The 12,907-nt window shown below is 38.5% G+C and overlaps 1 protein-coding gene across 1 annotated transcript; it reads right to left on the minus strand.

Moving 5' to 3' along the window:
- Positions 1–201: 201 nt before the first annotated feature.
- Positions 202–12,881, minus strand: LOC143860893 (retinoblastoma-related protein-like). The gene is made up of 18 exons (XM_077371741.1): positions 12,377–12,881; positions 12,173–12,277; positions 11,877–12,013; positions 11,668–11,764; positions 11,532–11,578; positions 7,742–7,940; positions 7,505–7,571; positions 7,214–7,393; positions 6,907–7,100; positions 5,881–6,763; positions 4,888–5,047; positions 4,708–4,780; positions 3,733–3,909; positions 3,508–3,627; positions 3,250–3,394; positions 2,994–3,106; positions 665–780; positions 202–571 (listed from the first exon to the last, which is right to left on the minus strand). The coding sequence occupies exons 1-18, from the start codon at positions 12,482–12,484 to the stop codon at positions 415–417; spliced, it is 3,078 nt and encodes a 1,025-aa protein (XP_077227856.1). The 5' UTR covers positions 12,485–12,881; the 3' UTR covers positions 202–414.
- Between the last annotated feature and the right edge of the window lie 26 nt (positions 12,882–12,907).

Raw genomic sequence — 12,907 nt, forward strand, 5'->3', positions numbered from 1 at the left:
AAAACAATAAAGAATCAATAATGCAGTGACACCCATAAAATGCTTTCATCAGTTGCTGAACCTTATTTCACAAAAGGTTAAATCTGCTCAAATATATACAACAGAATTCAATAACCACAGTTTTTAGTACAGAGAAGAGCATTGAAATCGAAGAAGAAACACAATTTCCTTGAAATTCAGATAGAGAAAGATAACCCAACAGCCGCAAGAAATGGAAAACAATTTATTAAATTAGGTTAGTTAGAACTGACATGACAAATATACACAACATTGGGGGGCATTGGCAGCAGAATTCACTACTTCTACTAACTTACTGCTCATACACAAACCCCATTGCAATAAACGCATGTATACATTAGCAACTAAAAGATAACAGAGAGAAGTAAGCTTAAAATACAAGGGTACCACGAAGGCTTATGGATCAGATTGCTCACATTTCAACGGCGTGTTTAAGGCAGTGGAAGCAGAAGACTGAGTCGTAATATTTTGAGGGTAAAGGCTTCCTGCCACGAGAGAATCGCTCACCAGACCAACATCATCAAAGTTTAGTTTGCCACAGATTTTCCTATTGCTGAAATTGTGGGAGAGAAATGAGAAAAGAGGGGTGTCAGCATTGTCTCTACCAAATAATATTGGCTTCAAATTGTTAGAATGTAGCGTGTACCTGTTCAAGCGGTTGTTAATGGCAGTGAGGTCTTTGGAAGGGCTCTGGTAAGCATGAGTGCTCTCACCAACACAAGCATAGTAACTCTTGGAGCTGTGTGAGATCAAAGAATCCATCTGTCCACCCAATTTAACAAAAAAAAACAGTTGTAACAAAATGAGTATCAGTGTAACTTAGCATTGATTTTGTAACAAAATGAGCCAAATAACAGGAGAATGCAAATCAAACTAATAGTTTGATAGGCCTCTCACTGTTTAAGCACATGCAGATTGTGCTGTTACGGATTTTGGAGACCTGCAAATCCTAATCCTTAAATACAGAGAAAGGTTGGGAGGCAAGTAATGAAGAACTCTGAACTTAAAGAATTCAACTATTGCCTTTAGGTATTGAGGCTTATAAATTACACCCCATTAAATATGTATTTGCAACGTACCAAAAAACCATATATATTTGCAACATATCAAACATATGTATTTGCAAAATAAAATAAATTGGTGTATCCTATGTCGTAGCAAAATATCCTAGCAAATATAGAACATGTTAATGAGAAGTCAAGACAAACTCCTACGAACTCCGTCTCTGCCCGTTCATTTCTCTTGTAGAAAACTCCCATCAATTTGGACCTTTTTCTTTTCAAAAAGGAATGACGACCACAACTTGCAGAAGATAAGAAGAGTAATTTTGCCCCACCGAGCAACTAATTGACTATGCCGAACTAATGAAAACTAGAGACAGGTAGATGTGTTTTTTCTAATGGTTTTCCAAAGAATGGTCTTCAAGACAGCCAATGAAATAATATCCTTCCCTCTTTTTTTGTAAAATCTAAATATTATTATTCAGTTTAAATTCAGTTTGTGACATATGGTTACAAACCAAAAACGAAGGAAATCTAGAAAACCTGATCCGATGAGCTTGGAAAGAAACTGATTTAAGAAACAATTGGTTACATTCCTTTAATATCATTGAGCCCACAGCTCTATCAAATTCTATAGGGGCCCGTTTGGATACCCCTTGGATTTGGATTTGGAGGTGAATTTGGATTTCTAAATCCAAATTCGGCGTCTGGCAAGCCTTTATGACATCTGGATTTGGATTTGAGTGAAATCCAAGTGGGATTTTGATTTTGATTTGGTTTTCTTCTCTCTTTAGGTGGATTCGCATATAGGATTTTGATTTATCTTGTTTTTATTATATCAAAACAAGAAAACTTTCTTTTTTTTTCAAATAAGTATCGCATAAATATAAACAAAAGGACAAAAGCCCTTACAAAATAGGGAAGCAAAGACACAGCCCCACAACCGAATCACAGATTACGCATTTTGTGCCAAACCGTTAAATTATTACAAGCCCTGATATACCCATCAGTCTTTGCTCTCCATCACCCTATTTTCATGGTTGAAAAATAAAACCATGTTATTACAACGGATAATGGAAAGACATAATTTTGATTAATTGTCCAGAAAGTCCTGTATAAACTAGGGTTTAGACCCTTTTAAAGAGACTGCCAGAGGGAAGTAGTGACGGTGGCTGCTAAAAGGGGAAGAATGGCAATAGTCGATGGCACCGGTGATGGCTGCAACGATAAGCAAAGATTCAACCAGAGATCCATCTGGCCACTGATGGAGGTACATGGAGGAGGTGGTGATCGGTTTCGTGGCATAGAGGAGAGGAAGGAAGAAGAAACAAAGAATACTACCAACAGATAAGAGTAGACTAAAACTCCCATCCCCCATTTTAGAAGCAAATACTTATGAGTCATTTTTGTCCAGATATGAGGCACTAGCCGCACTAACATATTTTGATAATTGCACCAGCCCATCTTCTCTTATATATTATTTAAACAGCCGTCAAAGGTAATTACAGTTCCCAAAGAGCATGCACCCACGCATGCACCCCACCCCCGGCGACATGGCCAAGCACTAGTCACAAAATTCAGCACATACTTTGACAATGTACAAGAAAAAATACATAAAGGCTGGCAGAAAACAGGGGAGCTACTAAACTCTAAACATGCAGATATAAAATAGGTTCCAATTGCATTTAGATCCAATTTCGGAGAGTTACCATATCCAGGTAATACTGATACACGGCCGAAAGTGAGATAGCAATAATGGTGATTGGTGACTAAAGAATCTCAAATAAATGATCAGATAATTTGGACAATAAAGAAGTACACACAGTAATATAATGCTATCTTCTTGAGAGAAAAGGAACTAAAAGTTCACAACAGATCTGGTTCCTACAGACGGTTGGCAAAAGCTCTTTTCTGTTCTTTCAAGCATAGTAAAAACTGCAATGGGGTAGCCAATAACTAAGCAGGAGCATGTACCTTTGATGACCGTAGTGGAGAGACATAGACATTATGTGCTGCAGAAACTTTCTTGGGAGACATATCAGGGAGACTTGGAAATGGAGCCAGACGAGGTGAGCCAGGACATTGACCTATTTAGCACAATAGAAGTATGTCAACCAATGATTTCTAGGTAAATTAAATAAAAAAACAAAAAACCAATGATTTCTTGGTAACAAGCTTAAAAGTGAGGAGAATAACAGGTACAGTACACTGAAAGGGAGACAGAGCATACCATCTGCATTGTTGCTATCTTCAGGAACGCCGTTAGTTCTAAGAGTAGTGCCAGCAGGTCCAAGCTCCACCAGCAGAGGTTTCACAGCCGGAATAAATATATCATTGTAAAATGTAATAATATCAACATGCTCCTGCCCTGTTTTCTGTTTCCAAAGCACACCAGCTTAGACTCCATTTTTAAAAAAACACACAAAAGCACACCAGCTTAGACTCTCCTACCAAAGCTAAGCTAAAAGAGAAAAGCCAAGAAAAATACCCCGTTGCGGCTTGTAGATGGCCAATCAACAAAGACACTGCGAAACACTTGAGGTTTACACTGTGGTTGTTTTCTGTAGTTGTAAATAATTTCCTTAAAGGTCAAGCTTAGTTGAGAAATCTGCAAGTAATATTATAACCTCATTAAAGTCTGAACATGTACAAGGCATAAATTTGAGAAATCATTCAAAAAAAAAAAAACATTTGAGAAGTGTTAGAAACAGACCTTTGCAACCCCGTAGAAGCTACAAAGAATAAGCTGGTCAATATGTCGATTGAAGAAAAGAGCGGTCCGGTGACTAAGGATTTGTTGTATGAGACTATAAACCTTCTCCAAGACTTGCTGTGATAGTTGCAGCCTCTCACACAAGCCCTTAATTCTGATAGCAGCTAACTTCAGAATCTATGAAATAAACGGAAGTTCACAAGACTTAGATATGCAAAAGGTGAGAACCACTATTGCAAGATGGAGTTAAGGCAGTGCCACTAAATCAACCGCTGTGCACAATGGTCTGAGAAGATTAGCAATTAGGGGTGGACATGGTTCCGGTTCAACCTGAAGAACCGAACCGAACCGGCCTATGCCGTTCGGTTAGGTTCGGTTCGGTTCTAGGATTTGGTGGTTCAGTTCCGGTTCCCAAAATTGGGAACCATTTTGTTCCCGGTTCGGTTCTGGGTTTGGGTCTTCGAACCGAACCTTTTAAGAGACTGAGTTTTAAATTTTTACAATTTTTCTTTTGACTTGAGAACCGAACCGTCTGGAAGAGTATAGATAATGAAAGAAGGGTCTGCTGCCTTATATCATTTCTTCAAGGGATCAATCCTAGCCGTTCATACTTAAATGTCTACATATTCTTGTATAGAGCATCAGTGCATAACTAGCATGGTTCCGGTTCTGGTTAGATTTTGGTTCTGGTTCGGTTCCTTAAACAAGTAATTCAGCAAAAAAATGGAAAAAAAATAGTTGGGTAAACCTAGAACCGAACCGATCAAGTTCAGTTATGGTTCGGTTCTAGTTCCCAGTTTTGGGAACCGACTGGTATTGGTTCGGTTCTGGGTATACCCCAGAACTGAACCGAACCGAACCATGTCTGCCCCTATTAGCAATTAGGCTAGGGCTATTAACTTCCCACCTATGAAGATCACCAATATCAGACCAAAAGCAAAGGTTCGGTAAGAAGACTATTATGAGCCTATGTACCTTACTGAAGAAAACATGAATTCCTGTCTCAGCGCATGTTTCCCCTCCTCCTGCCGGGTTTGGTCGGGTTGGGCTGCAAATGAAACATTGAATACAAAAAATCTCAAGATGAACTACTAATGATATAATGATGTGTGGATGGATACCTTTGGCAATCTGAATATATTTGGGCATCATTACCTCGCAAAAGCTGACTGCAAGGGGGGTGGTAACTTTGATTTGAGACTGCTAAAAGGGAGTAGACGATCCTTCACCGGTGATGTAAAGGAATTACGCTCTACCAATACACTCCTACAATCACCATATACTCTCTTTGGGGATCTGGGATCTCCATTCCGATCTGCAGAATCAGTCCATGGATTTAAATGCACCAAAATAAATTAATTTGATCACATCTTAATAGAAACCAATGTGCAAGTTGTTCATCGCCGTCAGCACTAAAGAGAGTAGAAAAATCGATTTAATTAAAATCACTTTTTGGTGAAGTTTCCACCATCATATACAAGAAAAAGCATGCATAAGTTGCATTTATCTTTTAATTTTCCAGAATGCGGTAAGGTTCGGAATCAAATGTTTCAAAACTCAAATTCAATCTAACAACTTGCCTAAGATAAAACTGGGTTAAGCTGCACGAGTTAATGATTGGTCCAACAAATTTTTTACTGACTCAAGTGAGTCAAATGAGTTCTTGACTGACATGGTTAGACCAGAAATGGTTCTGGTCAGACAAAATAATGATTAGCTCTGATTTTTAAACATTTGTGTTAATTTTCATATGCGCTCCTCCAGAGAGTGCTTACACACCAACCCAAAAGACATCTGTGCAGCAATAAGAATAAAGGTTAAAAAAAGCATCTAGATCAAAACTAAATAAATAGGCAAATTGTGCACTTTGAGAAATTTTACACTTCAATTTTTTCTGTAGCATGCAAAAAAAAACACGCATTGGTATTCCGTGTCTTCAATGATGGCTTCCTCGCATATACAACTACAAGTGCCACTGAATCAATTTTCTAAAGACTTTAAATGAATAGAAGTATTTGAGACTAACAAAAAACATGAAGATCAGGTTGGTTTAGTAAAGATCCATGTGAAAAAAAAATACTCCAAGATATACATGTGTACACACTTCAAACAGAACCCCACAACCTCGACAGAGAAAAAAAGAGTCACCTGGTGATATGTCATGCTTTAGCAAGGGAGGCAGAGGAGGCAATCCTCCACTGGAAACATTATGCTGCATTGCAATCGCATCCAGTGAGGGCATTGGTTCTGCTAATAAACCCAGACGGTTTATTTCAGCGGCAAGGGCTGGTCTTGCAACAATCAAACAATTGTACATCGAAGAGCCCCTTTCCCATGCCATACTCTCTAAAAGCCGCTCCTCCAAAGAGTTTAGATGTCGTTTCAACTCTCTTGGAAGAGTTTCTTCGTGTCTGACAAAGCTTTCTATCACCTTGCTCAAATCAAAAGCTGTTATCCCGGTCCTCTCCAAAACAGCAGGAAACAACATAGTGACTGTTTTGTGAGTAGCCAAAACCAGTTCAGCCGAACAAGCAAGCATGCACCTATGAAACCTCTCATTGGTTAATAATGGGGTCAAGTTACCATCCTGCAATATGGGCAATTCTGCCCTGCACATTGCCTCTAAGACCCTATAGTACAACTTCAGAGCCTCCATCCTTCTCTGTTCTGCCCATATGCTATCCATTAGGTTTGCACACTGTAGAGTTCCACCAACACATCGCTCTCCATGAGAACTACTAGGGAAGATGGCCTCCAATATAATGTTGGCCCTACGTGTAACATCCCCAGTCACAGCCCTGTCGCATGATGAAAGATAGCTCCTCAAATCTGCTGAAGGCTTTGAAGGAAGTGGAGAAATGAAAGTACGGAGCCACTTGGCAGTCGTCATTGCTGTGCTTACTGGTGTTGGTGCCATCTTCAAGTTAAAACCTGCAAAACTACCATTTGCAGGTTTCGTGGAAGGAGAACACGGGGGAGACAGTCGACTTGTTATCGTCTTTGCCGGGGAGGCTATTGCATCAAACTTCCTCTGCAGAAATCAGATTACAACCATGACAGATTAGAGACAATTGTTTTTTTTTTTTTTTTTTGAATGATAATTAGAGATAATTATTTAGCTACTGAATTTTGATAGGCACGGCTCACATGATTGGGCCTTCGGTAGAAACATACCTTGGTGGCACAGATGTTCATGGAACCTCCAGATAAGCTTCCAGTACCAAGTAAACTGTCTTCCCCATTAACAAACACACGTTCATCTAGTTCACCCTTATTATGAATTGCATCATCATAATCATTTTCTAGAATAAGTAAACTTGATGATAAAGATTCCCCTTCCATTAGACCTTCAAAATAAGTCAACCCATCTGCACTCACAAAACAGATGAGGTTTTTAAGTAGTTCGAAGAAGAATAAAATAAGCACTAATAAATGTTTACAAGATAGTCAGAATTACAATAATATAAACAATCAAATTAACCTGTGGTAATGTTGTTTAGGTTTCCAGTTTTACATTCTGAAGCAGGGCAAGGCTTCTTCTTCAAAATATCCACTATTAAATTATTAGCTTTCTCCATTGTTCTTCTCAATTCATCTTCGGAGGTATGATAAATTTTGCAAAGAGACGCTATAAGGTCCACATCTTTGTTGCATTTCCTAACTGAATCAAGATAAATCATCATGAGTTGGGAATGTCAAAGACACAATGAGATTATCAAAAAAAGATAAAGAGAGACACAAGATGCGCATGCACGATTTGGGGAATAATTACCAAAGAGTGGGGAATCACAGAGAGAGAAATTCCTTAAGTGGGCAGGAACATGAAGAATCAAAATGGCCTGCATAAATTTTGCAACACATTAGTTGTATCTCAAATGTAAGTTGCCATTCAAGTTTTAGTACTACTGCTGGTTAAAATGTGGCAGATGATTTTTCTTCTGTTTTTTTCTTGATCGGCAGTAAAAAACATTTTTTAGCAACAATGAGGGCTAAGTGGCATTCAACTGACCAATATTGAAACTAGTCCATTCGTACAGGTGACCAGATCCTTGAAACGGCTGAATGCATGGATACGTAGTGCCAAGAACAGCAACCACCCAAAGCGATGATGATCAGATACATAGCTAGTGCTGCTGGCAAGAGCTGGATGTTTATCATCATTTACATCAGCTGTCAGAAAGAACTCCTGGTATGCATGTTTGTAGAACCTAGGTATCATAAGATAATTGCAAAATAATATTAGCTTGGTTTTCATTTTAGAAATGATTTAACAAAGAAGATGAGCAAGAGTATCAAGCAAATACAATCCAAAAATAAAGTTGTTAAGTTGTAACAAGCAATGTCAAGAGGCCATAATATATGTAATCTTATAACATCAAAAGGCAATGTAGAACATACTTCAACAAAACTGGAATCGACATCTGGATGGTATCTTAATTTTTGTTTTGATATAGTTTGTTCTCTATTCTCACAAGCTAATTTGAAGAGTGGCTCATGAATTATACCACTATTGCCAAGTGCACGCTGGATGAATATTCATGACACATTAGAGGTAAATAAGCAATGGGTTGATTGGAAGTGCTGTTAGCTCAGAAACAGATCGTGCTTGGATGATTTATGAATGCAAAGTTTTTTACAACATGGTGAGTTACCATCATGACACATTAGAGGTAAATAAGCAAAGGGTTGATTGGAAGTGCTGTTAGCTCAGAAACAGATCGTGCTTGGATGATTTATGAATGCAAAGTTTTTTATAACATGGTGAGTTACCATGGATACATTACATGTTTCTTGACTTTCTTCTCGTACGAATTGCCTGATGTTTTGGTGGAAGTATTTATTTAATGACATGGTTCTTCACACTCACTAAAAATTTTTTTTTTAAAAGATGACTATAGATTACTAATGATGAAAATTACAAGCCAAGGACAAGTAACACTCACTAAAAATGACTTAGTGTGTATTAAGTCGTGTGGATACACACACTAAAAAGAGGGGTACTCTGCACACAAAAAGGGGGTGGTCATCATTTATTTGTTTCAGATTCTGTACAGTACTAATTTTATTGGGAATTGCTAGCGTCCATCGCAAAAGGGTTTTCGCGGCTGGTCTGTAGCACATCAGACCAGCCACCTCGGTAATGAAGACAACAGCTTTTGTCTCCATTCACGAGGTGGCTGGTCTGACGTGCAACAGACCAGCCGCGAAAAGCCTTTTGCGATGGACCTTAGCAAATCCCAATCTTATTTATAGTGCATTTCCGGCACTTAGTTTTGAAAGAGAGAGGGAGAGTCGAATGTGCTTAAAAAGGAATTTATTTATCCAATCCATTTTATACAAATTATTTTATCAGACTGATAGTTGCAAACGGCTAAGATATGGCTTAGAAGCTAGGAAGCACGGGTACTCTCCCGGGGCTCCCGCACCCGCACCCGACACATATGGGGTGAGGATACGTCCGGGTACGCCCCGGGTACGTACCCCATTTTTTTTTAAAAAAAAAACCAGTTTTGGTGGTTGGGTGCGTGTCAGGTGCGCACCACGCGTACCCGACACGTCCTGCTTCTTCCTGCTGCTTCTCTTTCCTCTCCTGTACTTCTCTCTACTTTCCTGTACTCGGTATTTATATGTAAACCATTTAAGTAAATGTCATTGTCCATTTACTTAAGATTTACATGTAAATAACGGAATACCCCCCTTTTGGATTTATTAAAAATAGTTTCAACACCCAAATCTAGAAGGAAAAAAAGTCAACTCTCCAGTTCTAGTACAAAATTCAAAGAAAAAGGGTCGGGTCAAAATTTTAACTTTCTTAACTTCCAAACGGTGGGGTATTTTTCAAATTTTAAAAATTCATAAAATCTATTTTGTCCAAACATTATTAAATCCCAAAAGTCCGGTAAAAAAAATCTCATAATTTGGTCTCTAAAAATTATTCATCTTGTCAGGCACTGGTCAACACTGGTCACAGACTTTTTTTTCTAATGAATGATGTATTGATGCCTCATGTTATGAAATATGAAACTTAATCACTTATGAAATGAAGAGTAATATTAGAATTTTCCATTTTGGTGATGTTATTGTTATTTGATTGCTCTACAATTATTATTTTTTTAATTTTTATAAATATATAATAAAATATTAAAATATATTATTATATTCGGCGTACCCGAACGTACCCGCACTCGGTTTTTTTGGCAAATCACGTACCCGTGTCGTGTCGTACCCGCACCCTGTACCCGCACCCCGTACCCATGCTTCATAGCTTAGAAGTTCTTAGAGTCTATTACTGACTCCATGCACTTGTTCTAGACTCTAGAACTACTCCATACCTGTGTTGCATGGATTATTGGCTCCCCCCCCCCCCCCCCCCACCCCACCCCATCCCACCCACCCACACAAAAACCACCCACGCTATGCCGAATCCGTGTCAATACTTTTGGACACACGCTTCGAACATGGGTTTGCATGGGATAGATTCAGATTCTTGTCGTAGCCGTACCCTACACGAATTCTATTCTTTTGGGCAAATCCAACACGTCAATGTCCCTTTTAAAATGCGAGTCATGTATATTTCTTCCTTTAAACACATTTTCTTCTTAAGTTCTACTATAAAAGCACAACCTGTACCTCTTAATAAAAACCCCAACGCCCCGACACTCCACCCTCGAATGTCAACCCCTTTCCCCCTTCTCCTTCGACTCTCTAAATAAAAACTTGACACAGCTTGTACCTCGGTCCCCCTTTGAAACATATAGCGGGTCCACAAGAAAGGAACCAATGGGAGGCTTTATAAACCACTAAATTGCAGTTAAGCCCCTGCACTGCAGCACAAAAACGCTTTTCTCATATATTTAAATTTTTATTTATTATTGAATGCACGAATCCTACTTTTGGGGGTTTGCCGAATCCGACACCTTGAATCCGTGTCGGGTCCTAACACACTAATCTGGATCCATGCAACACTGCTTCACACATATTATTAAGTCCCAAGAGAATAATGAATTTTCTTGGGATCATCTACCTAAAAGAAAAGAAAAGAAAATTGGATAAACCTTTCCTCTAACCCCCACACCCCACCACAATCACACACTCCCCTCTCCCATGTATATGGGCATTCTTAAGCCTAATTTCCTAAAAAATCAAGACTTGGTGAAAAGAGCTTGTGCAAGAACCTTGGAAAAAAAGGCACAAACCATTGTCCGAAAGCTATGATTTGTGGACACGGACACGGAGTGTCGGACACAGCAAACTCCCAAATTTAGAAAATGGGACACGGCTAAAATAGGAAGTACATATAATCATGATTTGTGGATATACAGATTCATGTGCTGAGTTTTGACACGGATATTATGTATCTAACATGGCAACCCCTAAAAATATAGAAATAGTAGCACACTCATACACGTACATACGTGTAAAGTTATTGACACTTCTAGCATTACATTTAAAAGTGTCTAAAGGAGTGTCGACACGTGCGGACATGGGTGTCGTGTCGGACAAAGTGTCAGCCAAAACAGGCATGAAGTGCGGACACAACACGTGTGTCGGCAATAAATTCAAAGTGTCGGACAAATCATAGTCCGAAAGTAAATGAAGCCAACATATTCTCACATAATGCCCACACCAACTATATTCTAAAAGAAATGATGCCAGCACTAAAAATTCAGGACAGACAAATGTGAAGCACTAAATCTTACTGCAGTGATATCAATCATAAAACAATTAGTTACCAAAACAGGCATGAAGTGCTCTAAGAAGCACCAAATAAAGAAAAGGTCAATTGGAAGGAATTTTACTTGCTTAGAAGACTCAAGTGAACAAAATTCGCTTGTAATTCCTTTGCCTAATTCAAAACAAAAAACACATAGCAATTAGTAACAGGACAGAAGTGTAGAAAGAAAACACAAAAATCTTCGCTCCGTGTGGCAATACCTCAAGTCTCTTCTCCCAGTCTGAACCATACAGGTTCCTCAAAACATGACCTGCCTTGAGGAAAAACTGAGGCATCTCCTTGAAAAAATCCACAACACTGCAAAAAGAGTTAGAAAAACTAATCAAAATTCATAAAACAAAACAATTTGTTTGATAAATTAAGAATCCTCTTCATATAAAAAACACGATCATATCAACTAAACGCTCACTTCAGCCTCGTAACCCTCAAAATTCGGCATAAAGTAAAACCGCTATCTTCGTTATCCTGTTTTACTTCTCCAGAAGCATTCAATCTCTTAACAGAATACAGAACAACCGCAAACCAAGACCGTTCGATTTCTTCAGGCTGATATAATGAGATCACATCAATTTCAAGAAATAAAAAGCGAAAAAAGAGAACACCATAAGCAAATCATTGCAAGAATAAATATACAGAGGCAAACATAAAACATAATTATTGAAAAAAAAATCAGAATTGGAAATAAAAAACTAAGAAAACACATACAGTTCCGCATCCAATCGCAGACATGTTTGCCAAAAGAAGATGTTTGCATTCTTTGAGCAAAATCGTCGCTTGTTTCGAAGTGTTTTCATCGAGTGATAATCCAAACTGATACCAAATCTCAATTTAGATCACTGAAATCACAGATCAAGGAAAAAAAGACAATATAGATGAAAAAAAATAGAAAAATAAGGAAAAATCAAGAACCTTGCAGAGATCTGCAAATCGAGCTTCCAATCCAGCAACATCAAAATGTGAATTGATAGAAGGAATCACAGGCTTCACATCCTCCATATTCATAGCAGCGGGACTCATGTATTCAAACCTTCTCGTTTTCTCTCAAACCCTAACCGATCTATAAACATTACTCGAAAAAGAAAACACGAGTTTTTTTCTCAAGAAATAAACCAGATATATATGTTTTGCAGAAAGAAAAGTAAAAACGCGAGATTGTATTCGAGAGGAAGAAAAACAACAGATCGCCCCCAAATCTCTCCCCTTCCAGATCCACGGTCGAAGAACAGCCAACAAATACCGGAAAATAGAAATTCCGGCGAACTCAGTGCCGGAAAACTCCTCCAAAGATCGAATCGATCGAGCAGAGTAGCTAGGGTTTTGGAGCGAAAAAAGAAAACGAAAGAAACCCTCTCTTTTTTTTTTCTTCTCTATTACCTTGCCTCTAATCTCAATCGCGCGGGAAAAAAACCATATAGCATGATATGCATGACCATGGCATGA

Source organism: Tasmannia lanceolata, unplaced genomic scaffold (assembly GCF_043159265.1).
Source record: "Tasmannia lanceolata isolate RefF3 unplaced genomic scaffold, GAP_Taslan_0.1 ptg000037l, whole genome shotgun sequence".
Taxonomy (NCBI): Eukaryota; Viridiplantae; Streptophyta; class Magnoliopsida; order Canellales; family Winteraceae; genus Tasmannia; species Tasmannia lanceolata.

Coding starts and splice junctions, on each gene's coding strand:
- LOC143860893 (XM_077371741.1), bottom strand. CDS start 12,484: ATGAGTCCCGCTGCTATGAATATGGAGGATGTGAAGCCTGTGATTCCT. Junction 7,941..11,531: donor CACTTGAGTCTTCTAAGCAA/GTAAAATTCCTT, acceptor TATGATACCTAG/GTTCTACAAACATGCATACC. Junction 4,781..4,887: donor TTGCAGTCAGCTTTTGCGAG/GTAATGATGCCC, acceptor TTTCATTTGCAG/CCCAACCCGACCAAACCCGG.